The sequence below is a fragment of the Archocentrus centrarchus genome, chromosome 21 (genome assembly GCF_007364275.1).
Source record: "Archocentrus centrarchus isolate MPI-CPG fArcCen1 chromosome 21, fArcCen1, whole genome shotgun sequence".
In the NCBI taxonomy this organism is placed as follows: Eukaryota; Metazoa; Chordata; class Actinopteri; order Cichliformes; family Cichlidae; genus Archocentrus; species Archocentrus centrarchus.
The window spans coordinates 25,878,414-25,894,622 of record NC_044366.1 but is presented as its reverse complement, the minus strand read 5'-3'; the positions used below and the strand labels follow the sequence as shown (position 1 = coordinate 25,894,622).

The 16,209-nt window shown below is 39.1% G+C and overlaps 1 protein-coding gene across 11 annotated transcripts in view; it reads right to left on the bottom strand.

Moving 5' to 3' along the window:
• The window catches only part of usp9 (ubiquitin specific peptidase 9), a 37,675-nt gene extending 22,491 nt beyond the window's left edge, over positions 1 to 15,184 (bottom strand). For 5 of the 11 annotated variants that reach the window (XM_030757562.1, XM_030757570.1, XM_030757571.1 and 2 more), the window contains exons 1-10: positions 14,706 to 15,183; positions 10,560 to 10,828; positions 6,556 to 6,701; positions 6,169 to 6,248; positions 4,109 to 4,221; positions 2,702 to 2,920; positions 1,534 to 1,649; positions 1,182 to 1,433; positions 955 to 1,090; positions 714 to 866 (exon numbers count right to left, since the gene is read on the bottom strand). In XM_030757562.1, the coding sequence (XP_030613422.1) occupies positions 714 to 866; positions 955 to 1,090; positions 1,182 to 1,433; positions 1,534 to 1,649; positions 2,702 to 2,920; positions 4,109 to 4,221; positions 6,169 to 6,248; positions 6,556 to 6,701; positions 10,560 to 10,661 (1,317 nt within the window). In that variant the 5' untranslated portion in view covers positions 10,662 to 10,828; positions 14,706 to 15,183. Of the gene's footprint in view, positions 1 to 713; positions 867 to 954; positions 1,091 to 1,181; positions 1,434 to 1,533; positions 1,650 to 2,701; positions 2,921 to 4,108; positions 4,222 to 6,168; positions 6,249 to 6,555; positions 6,702 to 10,559; positions 10,829 to 13,522; positions 13,812 to 13,865; positions 13,885 to 14,014; positions 14,158 to 14,622; positions 14,639 to 14,705 lie in introns of those variants that run through there. The other 6 variants (XM_030757569.1, XM_030757568.1, XM_030757564.1 and 3 more) reach the window with 6 other exon arrangements.
• Positions 15,185 to 16,209: the final 1,025 nt, after the last annotated feature.

Below are 16,209 nucleotides of genomic sequence, written 5' to 3'. Positions count from 1 at the left end.
CCTCAAGTCTCCTGTCTTAAAACTACAATTCAACATCCAGTTTATACATAGTCTGTAACATTCCCCATGTATGCAGTAAAGATTGTAAAGATGATGTATATATTCTTGGCTGACTATAGGTGTGAAAACTTAAAATTGCAAACAACAGTCCAAAAAAAAAAAAAAAAAAAAAAAAAAAAAAAAAAAAAAACAGGCACCCTTGTGCTTGTCCAAAACAATTATAACCTTACGGATTCTCAGAAACCACCAGTAGAATATGTCTCTCTAGTAAACAAACAACAAAACCACACACTTAAAGGTGCTTTCACACTGCACTCTGAAAGCCATCATTTTTAATGGCTTGTGCTGTGCAATGTCAGTCTGCTGCCATGCAGAGCAAAGCACAACCATAGAGCTCAGGAGCGCTTGTGGGCTGCTACACACTGACAACTGGCCGTGTGTCCAAGAGAAAGGAGTTGCCTTTGTTGCAGCAAAGTCTGTTACAGCTGCAAAGGGTGGGCCGACATCATATTAAACCCTATGGATTAAGAATGGGATGTCACTCAAGTTCATAGGTGCATGAAGGCAAGCATGTGTTGAAGGAGTTAACCAATTTTCAATTATAACTCCTTACAAAAAGTAAGGATATAACTTTAATTTGCTTGTACTAATTTAAAGAAGGAAAAAAAAAAAAAAGGGTTGTTTGGCTAAAAAATCTGTTTAGTGCACAGTACCTGTGCAGCCCAGATGTTGTCCAGATCCTGCATGGTAAGCGCTTTCTCTTTGATAACGAAGCGAAGGATCTTCTCCAGTTTCTCTACATACTGTGGCTGATGCAAACTGTCCCTCAGCACAATGGACAGGATGTGGTTCTGCTGGATCCATTCCTGAAGCACCACGAGGAGATGTATAAAGGAGAAATGAATTTTACAGACATGAAAATATTTGATGAAAAGTACAAATGTTAGAGCTTACCGCCATACGTTCTGCAGTCAGCCACTCCTCCTCCTCGGGGTTATGCCGATGAGTGTAGTAGGACACACTGGAAATCACCTTGTTAACTTCATTTAGTGCATTCATTTTGCCATTAAAAGAAGAAATTTGCAATAACCTGGTGATAAAAAACAAACAAATGGTTAAATCTCGATCAATCTCAAAGTTGAACAAAGTTTTCATCAGAAAAGATTGAGTTTGATGCTTACCTAAGAATCATTTTTAACCTAAAAATCTCTAAATTCTTCACAGTCTCCTCCTGCCCTGGTACACGAGATGCCAGATTCTTCAGAGACTTGATTATCATGGACAGTGCGTCATTTTTGGCTTCATTCTTGGCCTCTTTCTTTAGCTCCTCATCTGTGAGATTCTCTAGAAACTGGGGAACCATCTCGATGACAGGAAGGAAGTACTTCTTTACTGTGTGCAACGTGAGGAACTCGTAACACTGGCCAAAAGGCCTGCAAAACAGAAAACACAAATTCAGCTCCACAAATGAGACAGTTGTGCCAAACTCACCCTGCAGCACGGTGTAAAACCTGGTGCTGCGTCAGCACTTACTTGATAAGTGCAGCGATGATCTGGACGTTCAGCGCTTGGCCGCTCATGAAGCGATCGTGCAAAATTTGAAACCCGTTTAACGTGCCAAATTTGTTTATTAAGTCCACCAACCAGCCCTGTGAACAGGAAAGAAAAGCACACTGTATAAGTGACCTTTAGTGAGAGGTCCAGTTGGTTACATGGGTTGAATCATCATCAGTTTCCATTCAGAGACTTGTTGAGTTGAAACTACAATCAGCATCATTTTCTTTGAGAGAATTAGCTACTTTTTCCAACTAAATTCCCACTGACAAGCTTTTAAAAAAGTGTCTATTCCTTTGTTTTCACATTTATTCTCAATTGATATGGTTTGTTAAAGAGGCACACCGCTAAGGCAAACAAACTTCAAACAATTCATGTTTGTTTTTTTTTTTATGTAACTGCTCTTCCTTCAGCCAATAAATAACTTTAAATGTGACACTGCTGTTAAATATTTAGTAATGACTGATTTTATTTCAACCCCTTTTTTAAAAAACAAAAAACAAAATAAGACAGCAGCAAAAAAAAAAAAATATATGACTTAACAGTTGCACAGTAGATACCTAAGTAGTCCTGGGCCTCCTGCCAACAGACAGGCAGACAGGCAAGCAGTGCTGCAGTGCTGGCTTCTACTGACCCTGTGCCCACACTGCATTCATCACTCTTTCACTGTACAACTCCTATTCTCTAGTGTATCCACCTTCTCTTTTATACAATCTGCTTTCTGACATAAACATTAAGTGTCTTATGGACTGTGAGGTCCGTGTTATTCTTTATCAGGCAACTCCTGAGGGGGATTCTTCATTTCAAAAGGGCCCTTAGGGTGAGGCTAAAATGTCACTCAATAGAGTTTGTCTTGAGGAACAGAGACAGGCCAACTCTCCTCAGGAGGAGAAAGAAAAAAAAAAAAAACAACAGCTCATCTTCTGCATGACATATCTTTACAATTTTCTAGAAGCCTAAGCATTTGTTGTATAATACAAAGGCATATGTAAAAGAAAATTAGCACAATCCAGTTTATAAATGAAATATAGACAAAAACTCAAAAGGTTGGTTTTAAGAAGTGGGTCACTTAATAAGGAGAAAGAATCAGATTATAAACTAGTTACTTTACAGGGGTTTTTTTTGGTCAGCAGTTATAGTGAGTCACCTTGGGAGATCGTGGGTCTGGTGGTCGGGCGTAGAGTTCATCGTCAGCCAGCTGTGCTCCAGCAGGGACAGTCTCAGAGGGCCGTGTGCCATTGTAGATGTGGAACTTGCAATGAGGGTTGGTGGCCATCGCCAGCAGCTCCAGTAGAGGAAACCAGTCCTGAGAGAGCTTGGCCACACACAGCTCCACCAACCGGTGTGTGTTGTTAATGATACACCTCTGCAAAACAAAACCAGGATTTAAAAGAAAGAAAGGCAAGATGAACTGGTAAATGCCCAGCCTCAAGACTGCCAAGAATAACTTCTGGTTTAGTGACGATAACAATTTCTTTACCAGTCAAATTAAACTATATCGAGTCAATGCCAACCTAAAATAATGGCAGCAAGTTGGAAGATCATGTTAGCACAGAAAATAGGCAGGGAGCTCAGCTCTTAAAATCCCAAAATAAAAGCATTTTATGTTGAATATTTATCACAAAAAAAGAAGACGAGGGGGAAAAAAAAGTGGCCAAACCTAATGCAATGCCATGATAAGCCATACACACATGAGATTAAACTACATTTAATCAGTTTGGATTAATGTTTTCATTCATGCTCATTACTAGTTCAGTTTTTGCAAATTTATCTTATAACTGCACCCTTTATAATAATGTTCCTAAAAATATAACAGTTTACTATTCGTGACTTCTAACCTGGAGTCCAACAGACTTTACTCCTAAACTAGAGAAAAATCTCATATTTCACTCATTACACCCACATTTTGTTAACTGCCTTTAATCATGATTTCACATAGTCAACAAAAAATTACACTGCCATGCAAACAAAGAGAGCACGCCTGCTAGTTATGCCATTGGTCAAATTCCAACAACTAGGCTTTTCTGCACGGTTCCTGGCTAGTTCACATGTCTGTAGAAACCAGATATGAGCAATCAATACAGGAGTGACTCATCACAGCATTCCCAGCAAGCTTTTAGAGTTTACAAGTCTCTGGTTGCTTCATCTTCTCAAGTGTACAATTTTAAAAGCAGTTACAGATGACAAGTACAATGATGTATAACGCACTGAAAAAGATTACTTAAAAAAAAAAAAAAAAGAAAATCAGGGCAAAGTCCTCATCTGTCTCACTGGTTTATATCAAAAAGGTTCCACAGATCAGTTACCCCAACAGCAGCTACTTTCACCACCTTGAAATAAAAGATCATTGATCACTGCTGGAATTGCCTTTTTCCTACACAGCAACTCACTTTACAGACAAACCCCAGTTCTGAACAATGGATATATCTAATGAGATGAAGACAAAGATGTCAAAGAATGAACTAATGTTTTTAAAAGTACTATACAGTTTGATTATTGTCATTATTTAAACATACACTCATCTTTAAACAGCAAACCAAAACCAAAAACTCACATGAATCTCAAACTTCCAACCACTGACTGCCTCGTCTGTGAGGATTTTTGTGAAGGAAATGGTCAGACCATCTCGGAAAAACCTCTGACATGCCTCACACTTCACATCCAGTCCTGCAAGGAAAGACATCCATTACAACAAAACAAAAACAACAAACCATTCATCTAAAACATTGTAGTAAGTTAAAACATATTTGGATTTGTAAAAACATTAAGTTTAAAGAGCAGATTTATAGAGTTATATTTAAAAAACTTTATAGGCTATGTTTATATTTTATTCAAGTCTATCTAGACTTGACAAGACACACATGCTCGTGTTCATTTTAAGCAGACCTATTATGCTCAGTTCCAGTTTGATATTTTTATTCTTAGACTTTGAGAATATTTCTATGTTTCAGTTAGTTTAAAACAATTATTTATCTGATACTGGTCCTTGCTTCAGCTGCTTATTTCATTCATTGTCCAATAGCTCTACTAGCTCACTTCCTCCTCCCCTTAAGTCAATTATCTTCTGATTGGCTGCCCCTCATAAACAGAAAGTCTGGGCAGCAGGCGGGTGAGCTGTGTGCCTGAGATGACCATAGTAAAGATTTCCTTTCTTTTAGACATCATCCAGAGCCAAGAGTAGAAAAAAAAACCCAAAACAGTTGAAAACAAAGTGTTTAGAACCATCTGAAGAGTCAGAACAATTCTAAACTTGTTCAATGAACATAAACATAAGGACCTGTGTCCAAACTATGTCCACAGGCAGCGTTATGCACTCAACATATCTTCTCTATAGAAATCCTATGAAGCTGAGCGCTGATACCAGTCAAAGTCTTCAGAGCACAAATGCCCTCAGGCGCACAGAGTTTTTCCGCTGCGCTTACAGAACTCTCAGCTGAAAACAGGTCAACTTTGGGAATACTGCTGCGCTCGTCAATGTCACGTCTCTGTCACAGACCAATCGAATTCAAGAAGGGGCACAACTTACAGTATCAACACTATAAATAATGACGAAGGAGGAAACTTTAAAGAAGACGGTTTTTGTAACCTAGCAACAACAAGCACTTGAGAGAAGCCTCTGCAATTGAGGTCATGGGCATTTCCAGTGCAAAAAAAAAAAGAAAATGCTGTCAGTGGACAGACACCCCGATAGACACCATTTAAAGAGTTTATGGTTGCTGTAATCATTCCTCCTGTCCAAACTGGTTGTGAAGACATTTGCTAACAACAATTTCACTTTAAAGGATAAAAGACAAAACCTCAAATCCTTATTCTATACAGAAATGCATATGAAGTAGCAGAGTCAGGGGTGTATCATCCAGAGTTAATGTCTGGGTGTATAACGCCCTCTTTTTGATTCCTCTGAGAGGATTCCTTGCTGAACTCTGGTGGACATCAAAAAGAGACGGCTGCACTATGCATGAGATTAATATCATAACTGATGCAATTTAGAAGTTACGCCCCTATGTTATACTTCATATATGAAGTACAAAACATATGTTAACATATTTTTGATTGCATAACTGTAAATCTCAGGTCAATAAAGAGAACATTAAAACTTTTTTTTTTTAGAAATGACTGAGCTGAATTCTCACACTGCAAGAACAAGGTCATTTTTTTCCACTCTCTTTACATGATTACGCAAATACTGCAGATTAAGTAAAAGGAAAGGTCACATGTATTTGATTAAGAGCAAAACAAGGTACCAAATGGGAATAGGTTTAGTTTTAATCTTTTTAAAAATCAATATGGTATACAAAATTAAACAGTTACTTATAAAAACACCTGCATTCGACATTTACAACTTCACACATGAAGATTTTGTAATTTTCTATTTTTTTTTTCACTGTAAATTTAAAATATTTTGGTCTGGATGTCTTGGATGTATAAAGTATACAAGGAGAACAATGTTATTGATTACATGTATTTGCTCAATGTTTCACAACATTAGACTGACAAAAAAAAAAAAAAAAAAAAAAAAGAAAGAAAATCATAGTTGAAAGCCATAAGCACAGACTGTAGGATGTCAGTACCACAAAGCACCTCCATGGAAAACAACATTCTGTACATTCCTACCTTTTTTACTCAGGTCTATAGCAGCTTCCAAGAGGACTTCTAACTCTCCTTTTGGCAAAACTGGAACAACCCAACGAGGCCTGAGAGAACAGAAAGACGTGAATAGCCAGAAAAAACAATGTGTGTAGAATGCATATGTATAGCATCTACCTGCACCCCAAAGAGCTATATTTGCCTTCCTGTTAGGCAATTCTCCTGTGAGAGTGTGAACATGAATGATGTGATGTGTTCAGACTAAACATGAAGCAAACTCTAAATGGGGTGCACACAGTTAACAGACGGATGCTACCCAACTGAGAAATATTTTGAATTGAGTAAAAAAAAATGTCTGTTTACAACAATATGTACTTCATTCTCTGGCATAGAACTGACTTAAATGTGACCTACCTGTTGATCATGTCATCGAGCTTGGCTAGGTCAGTGTGAGGAAAAGCTGGCTCTTCCTCTTCCAGCTGAGGGGGACCATCTCCCTGGCCCTGGTCATCTGGTGGGCTCACTGGAGAGTTCTCATTAGATGAGTTAGGAGATGATGTCTAAGAAGGAAGGAGGGAAAAAAAAAAAAAAAAAAAATCATAGACCATCAAATCGCAGCTTATATTTTTTTCTGGATGTATCCTGCTACCAAAAAAAAAAAAAAAAAAAAAAAATCTAAAAGTAATATAAAATGCAAGTACCAAAAGAAAAAGTAACTAAGACCTGATGTTATACAAATGTAATTAAAAATAAACACAGAATAGACACTGAGGAAAAATTCTTACCTTCTACAAATCAGAATAAATTCACCAAAAAAGTGCTCTAAACAATAAGTTGACATAAAGAAAATGCCTGAACAGCTTACACACACACTACAGCACAGCCCTGGATGCGCAGTACATTTCATTTCAATAGACCTCCGCCTGGGCAGCACTTTGGAAAACAATGGCTTTATTCCAGCACACTCACTCCTTTGTTTTTACTAACACATCCAACTAGTGATATTGGCCAGGTAATTAAATTTTCATTTTTCCTCATTTTATTTAAATTTTAATAACCTAACCTTAAAAAGCAGCATAGTCTAACACAATTTCACTGTTCTCATGTGTTCTGACAATTACCTTTATGAAATGTAGTCCATGTAACAGTCAGTTATGTTTCATTTTCAGTTCAGTGGGCAAAAGACAGAAGACATCAAACAGCGCGCACCCCCCCCCCCCCCCCCCCCACCTTCTTTTTTTCTACTATTTATTTTCCCAAATCAGTAATATAGTGCGAGTTAATTTGAGAGACTCACATCTCTTAGACACCATTTGTCAGAAAAACATTAACAAGTCCAAAATTTAAATAACCTTAAATAACATCCCATTTGAAACAGAATTTTTAAGTACATCCATCCAACCATTCACTTACTCAAATCTATAATTTTGCCCTTTGCACCCCCCAAAAACAAAACAAAAAAACCAAACAAACTGGAAATCAAAAACATCAGCCTTCAGAGCAAAAGTAATGACTTCCCAAAGAAACCAAGACACAATTTTTACTTTGAAGGCAAACATTCTCCATTTACCATTACGGCAATTTCACATAACTGCCAGCAACTTGCAGCAGCCATCTAGCCAAAAATCACACTTTACTTTTCTTGGAGTGAGTTTGTCATGATTTATAGGGTTTTATGCATTTTAAAAATTGCAGCAAGTGGCATATTATTGAAATCTGTGTGTTAAGAAAATATGTTGTGAAGGATTGCATAGCTTTATAGCTTAATTTCTACAATAAAAAATAAATACATAAATAGGGAATTTAACAAAATGATACATAAATAGAAACAAGTTACTGAATTTTTCATGTTTCACAAATTATTGCTGACATTTTAATATTACTGTGGTGTGTGTTAAGGCTTAATCATTTATTTACTGACTGTCATTTATTTATATTTTATTTTTGATTATCCATACCTCAGCAACTAAACAGATTCATACATTCATATGCCACTTCCACCAGGTTTGCCTAGCAGCCCACATTCAATGACGATCTGAAGCTGTAGGCAGATATTTATTCAATCTGAGTTCTTGTCTGGTCATTTGCTAACAAGCTCATGCATTGCTCAATGGGGCATTTTTGGCTGCTGGTATGCCTGCAGCAAACAAATAAGATCACAATTGAGCGTGACTTTCCTGAAGCATGGCATCCCATTTATATGTTGCATTAAACCATGGACGGCAAAACAAAAAACATTTCTGCTCAAATTCAGTTAGTTTTTGTTTAAGGAACAAAAAAGTGAAAGAGCCAGTGAGTGTAACTTTAAAGATTGCTGTCTTTATAGTGCCATATGCCAGTAAAGAGACAAGGCTCCCTTCTTGTTTGATAGGAGTGTTCAGAGTATAAAATAAACTTTCAATCTTAAGTCTTAAGACAGAAAGAGTATAGGATAGGATTTATCCCAATATGGTATTAGAGGTGCTAATCCTGATTTAAGATATGCAAGTGTCCAAACTTCCTAAAAATCTTAAGCTTTTTTTTATTACTGGGAACACACTTGGTAAAAGAAATATATTTTGCTCCAATTTCCCATTGTGCTGCTTCTGATATCTCACTAACTTATGTGGTTCAGAGTTTCACCACTGGATGAGGTGCAAGTAGTTCCTTTACACATAAGCATGCAGTGGTCAAGTGAGGTCAACATGTTACTTAAGGCAAAGGCCAAAAGACAGAGACCATTGCACTGACAGGAACTAAAACAAAGTCCCATATTTTGCTTAAAAACATCCCTATCAGTGACCCTGTTTACAACTAAGTTAAAACAAAAAGCTAAAAGTTACAATGGGCAGCATGTTAAGGACTGAATAATTTTGTCTAACCCCGTATTAATATTTAAGAGCAATTTTTGTTGAAAGCCTGTACAGCCTCCATTTTATTTGTTTTGGTCTGTGGTTTGATGACAAAACTTTTTTTATATCCTGTGTGCTCCTAGCAGTAGAATACAGCTGCTATAAATCTACATAAAGGCCAACTTTCAATTTCTTTATTCTGCATGCCTGCCCTTTTACTGCTTTTACACAGCCAAAGAAATGTCAACAAGTGGAACATGTTCACTAAGAGACTTATGGCAAACCCTAACAATGTCATGTCAAAAATGCTTGTTAGGAGATACAGGCTAGCGCAGCCATGATCCTGCACTGAGCGAAACAACTACAGCCAGCTTTGGAGAGGCTACATAAGACTCTTCCAATAATGGTGCAATTAAAAAAAAAACTGCACTACATAGTTTCCAAAAGAAGAATTGACTGAAACAAACGCTTTCTACCATAGATGTTCCAATGACAGATTACGAACTGTGTCTGGCTTGATGAGATAGTGTCAGTAAAGTTGACATGCGATGTTGAGTAATCAGGATTTTCTAACATGAGAGCAGATTGGATTCCCAAAATAAGTTAGGCTGGGGGGAAAAAAAAAGAAACTTTACCTGTAAAGCCCCCCCCCCCAGATCAGGTCCTAACACTGATTACTACGGTTACAAAAACAGCTAGGGCAGGATTTGCTCATTAGTGCCCACCTGCTCCTATTATAGAAATTTCCTAACTTCTTGTTTATGGTGTCTTTCCCGAAAAGCTTGCTTTTAAAAAAAGGACATTCAAGTGATCACACCTCTGATACGTTGCATACAAAATATTCCTCATTTTATCATACAGGAAACAAAAAGGGAGCTGACATGGCTGAAGTATAAATGTGTTAGTACGTGGGAGTATCTTAGTGCTACACTGGAAGTAAGAGTATTACAGAAACTAAAGCAAAAATGCGCATCCATGAATGTGCATTTAAGCACTTTTTTATTTCCACCCTCATCTAATGAGTGCACATCAACATTGGTGGTGGTGGTGGTGGTGGTGTGAGCAGCTGTGTATAAGAGTAAAAGAGGGATACTCATCGTAGAAAGAAACGCATAACTGAGAAATATAAAATGTGGGGGTGTGTGGTGAAGGCTCCTTCTGCTTGGCTGACCTACATAGGCAGCTTGCCTCTCACGTCTCACCACAGCTCATCTCTAACCAACACAGGCCTGCACACGCACAAAGACGCGCACACACACACCCTTCATCCATCACTCAGGAGGCTCTGTTCATTGATGCTTCGCCTTCTTTCCCTTTCTCCCTCTTTTCCGCCCCTGCCTCCCCTCTCTCTTCATCTCCCTGGGCATCTGTGTGTGGTTAGGTATGAGCAATATCGGTAAAAGAAAATGGGGGGGGGGGGGGGGGGGGGGGGGGGGGGACTGTGCTGTAGTGTCTTGACTGGGAAAGGGGTTTTTAAAAAAAAAGAAAAAAAGAAAGGAAAACATAAACCTCTCTTTTCCTTACTTTAATCAGTTATTTTCATTTCCTGTGTCTAATTTGTCAGAGTGTTAGAAAGATGATGCTGACCTGGTTCTGTGGCAGTGTGGGTTGGCTCTGAGCATCAGGTGCCTGGCCCTGGCCCTGACTGTCATTGCCCCCCACCGGAGAGCCACGCGTGGTGGCCGTCATGCTCGCCACAGGGCAGATCTTGGCAATCTTGGCCTCTTAGGGAGCGCTGGCCAGGAGGGAAATCACAGCCACCTCAGCTGTAGAGCAGAGGGAAGAGAGCCCGAACACACGAGAGAGGGACACAAGCACCTGGAGATCTGTGCGTGCTGCTGAGACCATTGCATAACCTAGAGCAGGGAAGAGGGGGCAAAGGTGAGAATTATCAGCTGACTGCTTAAGTTACACATAATATGTAAAAGCAAAATGGGTTAGCAGACTGTTAAACATGTACTGTAGAAATTACAATCTAAAGAAACTCAACTGAGCTGTGCGTGTCAGTGAACCACTGGCTACCTAACAAAAGCTCTCTTTTCAGTGACGGACTGCATGCACCCCTCTCTCTTTTATTCAGAAACCAAGAAGATTTGCCAAACAGGACACAAACTGGAGAGGCCGATCTCAGCCCATCCAGCCTTAAAGTAATAACACTACCACTTACGTTTTGTGATTTTTGTCACAGCAGCCGCCAAAAAACGTAGACAACATTCTTTGAGGCAAAAACTAAATAGATAAATTGTATTTTTAACATTTTGTCTAACCCCTGGTACATATACCAATGCAATACAAATCATAAGAAATCATCCAAAAGCCTGTTTTCATTTAAACCATGACACTAAGTTGCATCATACTAACAAAGCCCCCAGACAGTCGCAAAGAAGTCGCAATCAAAAGATTGCCAGTCTGAATCCCACAACAGGAAAAATAACCATCTTAAAGGCAGACAAACATCAGATTGTGCACGAAGGGGCAAGGTAGCAGTGATGGACTGTAAAGGGAAAACAGCTTTAGATTTATCTGTTTTAGTATCACCACATTAGTTATTAGCAATGCATATTAACAGGAGCTCAGCTAATTGATCCATTGTTTTAAACTATACTATTTAAGAGTGATAATTATAGCCTTTACAGCAACATGAAACAGCTTTCGAGACTCATCATTTATGAGCTTACAATATCTTAGTTCACACCTATTCTGTTTCTTACTCTTCATCTGTCTGCCAATCGTTTTTGAGATTACAATACAACTGTGCCTGCCAAAGTAATTGCTGAGATCTGAGAACCTTGATGACATTGTTAAACACTACAGTCCAATGAGGCAAGAACCCCAAGCAGCACGGGGTTAGACGGTACAGCAGCCTGGCCACATTATTTAACTCACTTTACTTAAATGGAAAACCTGTTATGTCAGTAGTATTCTCCCATTGCACAGCAAAACTATGCATCCATGTGCAACTGTTGTGAGAACAGCAGGACAAAGTTAAACTAGGAAGTTGGTCTGTAAACTGTGAAGGATGTTTACCAGAGTTTGGATGCCACCACTTTCATTCACATTTTTAACCAAATGTTCCTAGCCTCATCTGAGTTATTTTGGTCATTGCCATGGCTTTTACACATGACAGCAACAAACTTAGTGAGCACCACAAAATAAATATCCATATGAAAGACAATAAGACCTGAGTTACATGGGACCATAGTCACTTTTAAGTGTGGCTTCGCTCATCAGTACAGCATTATGGCGGCTTCCAGTTTGGCGCTGGCACTTGAGTATTTGATGACCACATATTTCTGAAAATAAATATCCTTTAAGCTTATTCCTGCCTTTCAATCTTAGAGTCTCAGTCTTTTAAATCACCTTCATTACATAAAGTAATCTAAAGCTTGACACTTTTTCATATTCACAAGAGGTACAGAAAGAAAACAGCAAATATTTGAATAGTTAATTTGCTTTTCTTACATTGTCCAAACCCCACCACTAGAAAATCATGACACAATAGTCAAAAATAAGTGAAAAGGCAAATTCTTCAAATTAGACAAATAAAAATGTTATGTCAAAGGTCCACACTTATTAGGTTTCCAGTTATTAAAATGCAGAATTAGGATATATTCATGTTCAGAGAATGTCTTTATTTTAATTTTTTCCCCCCACAAATCAAAATGGAGCGGCTATGTCAGATTTAAAGTCAAAGCGCACTTACTCCTGCGATTCCCTTTTAATAATGAGGGAATATCAACATATATATATATATATATCAACATTATATATATATATATATATATATATTATTGTACTAGCTGAAATCTTCAAAAAAGTTAACATGATATAAAGTCAAACAATGTCTTTCTCAAACCCCAGCTCAACTGGGTTTAGCAGATAAACATGTGACTACAGGTAAAAAAATATTAAGCAGACTGTTGGTTGCACATTATACAAAACAAATAGATACATATATGACAAACCATAATTTTAAATTATAAACATTAAGAACTAGATCGGCTGCTGTCCCGCCCTCTTGTATAATCCCGAATGCCTGAAAACAAATTAACATGGGTGTACAAAATTAAATGATTTAATTTATTTTTATTCATCTACTCCGGTACTGTATTCTTAATATAACAGAGATAAAACTAGCATATTTCCTACTTCACGTTACCTGCTGCACCATCAGGTAGCATACAGTCCACAACAGTTATTAATAAAGGCCAAACCTGAGGAGTATCTTTAGCTTGCAGGAAACTAAATGTCACAGCCTTTAGCCAAGTGTACCATCAGTTAAGTAAGCCAGTAGCTAACTATCTGCTAAAACGGGGACGGTGGGTTACGTTCATGACGCATAATAAATAAATAAATACACATTATCATGTTTGATCACCAAAGTGAAAAACTGATACACAAATATAACAGCCACAACTAACGCTAGCTCTATGCTAGGTGCAGCTGGGGCCTTTTGGAGCAACCCGGCTTTGAAATATTAGTGTTATTTACAGACATATTACTAACGGGTAAATCGGTCATGTAATGTTATATGCTCTATTATGGAATACCTTCAAAATGACACACAGTCCAGGTGCATATGAAGTAAACGTGACATTACGTAACTACCTTTGCAAACTAGCGCCGTCAACCACTAACACTAACAGCTGGTGGTCTAGTTAGTTAATAACGCCTGCTGCTAGCTAGCTGCGGCAACTAACGATGGTTAGCCTGCGAGGCGATCCACCCAGACAGCACAGCGGTGAAGGCCTGGTCGTCCAAAACCCACTGCGCTGAGACACGCAGGCCTCGTTATCCGCTCAGGCCTGACGTTATAGTTGCCCTGCAAACCTCTGCTGCATAACAGAGGAGCCCAAATACATAGAGAATCTGGTTAACAGCTAGAACCGATACCGATCTAACGTCGCGTTTCTCCTCAGTGCTGTCGACCGACTGTGTTACCGTAACGCCATTTGCAGTGTACATCAGTCGTGCTAACAAGGACTAATCTAAACAGTTAATGTTAGCCAACCGCTAGCTTGTGCTTAAGTAAATGCATTCACCGTAGCTAATGTTTCTCTTCTCACAAGCACCTCGCTGAGATGACTCGACAAGTTAATTAGTGTTCAGCCTATAAAATTATCATTTTCCTGTTCAGCTCAGTGCCACTTCGTGGCCATCTTAGCTTTCTGGGATAACGCATAAAATGTCAGTGACAGTGGAGTCGTCTATTTCCTGAAATTTAACTGACTGTCCTGACCCGTATCGCCTAACGCTAAGTTCTAACTTAGCTAAAACAAACAGAAAATAACATCTCAGAGGCCCGGGCTATAGAAAGGGCTAACTGCAATGTAGTTTTGGTAAAGCCGCTGTAATAAAATAATTAACAACTCTGGGTAGATGGTATTTATATTTCGCCAACTTGTAAACATTAGACGTTTAAAGGAAAGGTTCCTTCTCAGTCTGTAGACAGGACCATTTGTAGGTAGCTAGCGCTAGCTGACTTCAGTGAATCTAGCGGGATGAGTTAGCCAGCCTACACGTACTGTTAGGACCGTGAATTGCAATTTAATCGCACTGACATTATCAATGATTTAGTAAGCTGCAGCTAACAGAGAAAACTCCGCCAGCAAGTGAATAACACCAATAACCCGAAATGCTATAATGTTACCTTTCATACACCAACAGCTGACGCTAGTACTAGCATCAGCCAGCTAACAATCAGCACACCGAGCTAGTCGGCTAACAACTCACCAGGAATTTGATATGACTTCCCCCTCTATTCACGGGCTACGTCCAGCCTTGAACGATGGTGTCGTCGTGTATTACATAAACGTGCCCTATATCGGTGACAGTTTCGCAGGACACAAACCTGTTACTAGAAAGATCTAATTCCTACGGGTTTTTTCCCCTTGCTTCTGGGTGTTTTTCCTGCGTCACCGGCGCGGTAACAGCCCCCCTAACTCTATCTAGTCCGATTTCTGGGGCTTGTCACTTCGGTCCCAGCAGTCAGTCACAACTTGATTCAGCTCAACATGGCGGAAGCGCAGTCGGACACAAATGCTGCTCAGTAAAAAAACAGGCCAGACGGCTAGTGTGAACTCCACCGATCAGCGATGTCTGTAAGCTAGTTTGCACCGCAACCGAGCACAGCTCAGCTAACACAACACCCGCTGAATGGAAAGCGAATAAAACCCTTCTCGATTCCGATAAGAGGCTCCCGTTCCAGTAACGATATATCCGATCCGCAGTTTGAGCAAAACCAGGCGCAGAAAAAAAAAGCGGAGCGACACAATGCACTTGGCTATATCGCCTCCTGTCGCTTGGGGTGGTCATAAATTAAAAGGTAATGCTTTATGAAAATTAAAAACAGACTGCAAGCAAATTCAAACCTAAGCATTTACCAAAGAAAGTACAGTACTGTGCAAAAGTCTTGAGCCAACCCTCTTTTCTTTATGTTTTGTTAGGAAAATGGGAAATGGGTGCAACGACTTGTTGAAACGTGCACAATTTAAGGCAAATACACAGTTTGGCTCTGGGGAGGCCAATCCACGACTAATAGCGTTCCATTGTGTGTTTTTCTATCCATTTTTTACTTCATTGACAGTGTGTTTGGGATCATTGTCATGCTGAAAAATTAAGCCAGTTAGATGCTCTCCAGATTATATTACATGGTGGATGAAAATCTGAAAGTATTTTTCTGTGTTCATTATTACATCAGTTTTGACAAGATCTCCAACACCACTGGCTGAAATACAGCCACAAACCATGACAGAGCCTCCACTGTGTTTTACAGGTTTAGACACTGTTATACCTCCTCCGTGCATATTGATGGTGATTTGAACCAAAAATTTCATATTCGGATCCATCACTGCATCAGACCTGTTGCCACTGATTTTCAGTCCAGTTCTTGTGTAATTTGGCATACTTTACCCTTTTCTCCCTGTTTCCCTTCCTTAAGAATGGCTTCTTGACAGCCACCCTTCCACTGAGACCATTTCTGGTGAGGCTTCAGTAAACAGATGGATGAACTGAAGGGTCCTCTGGCAGGTCTTTGCTGGATTTGTTTCTTATTTCTTGAGGTCATGACTTTCAGATACTGTTCACTGTACTGTTCTGCTGTAGATAGTTTTTCAGGTCTGCCGCTTCTTCTTTTGTCCTCCACCACTCCAGCTTCCTCAAGTTATTTTTAAGGACATACTGCACACCATGCTGAGATATGCCAAGTCCTTGGCTAACAGATCTTTGGGAATCAGCT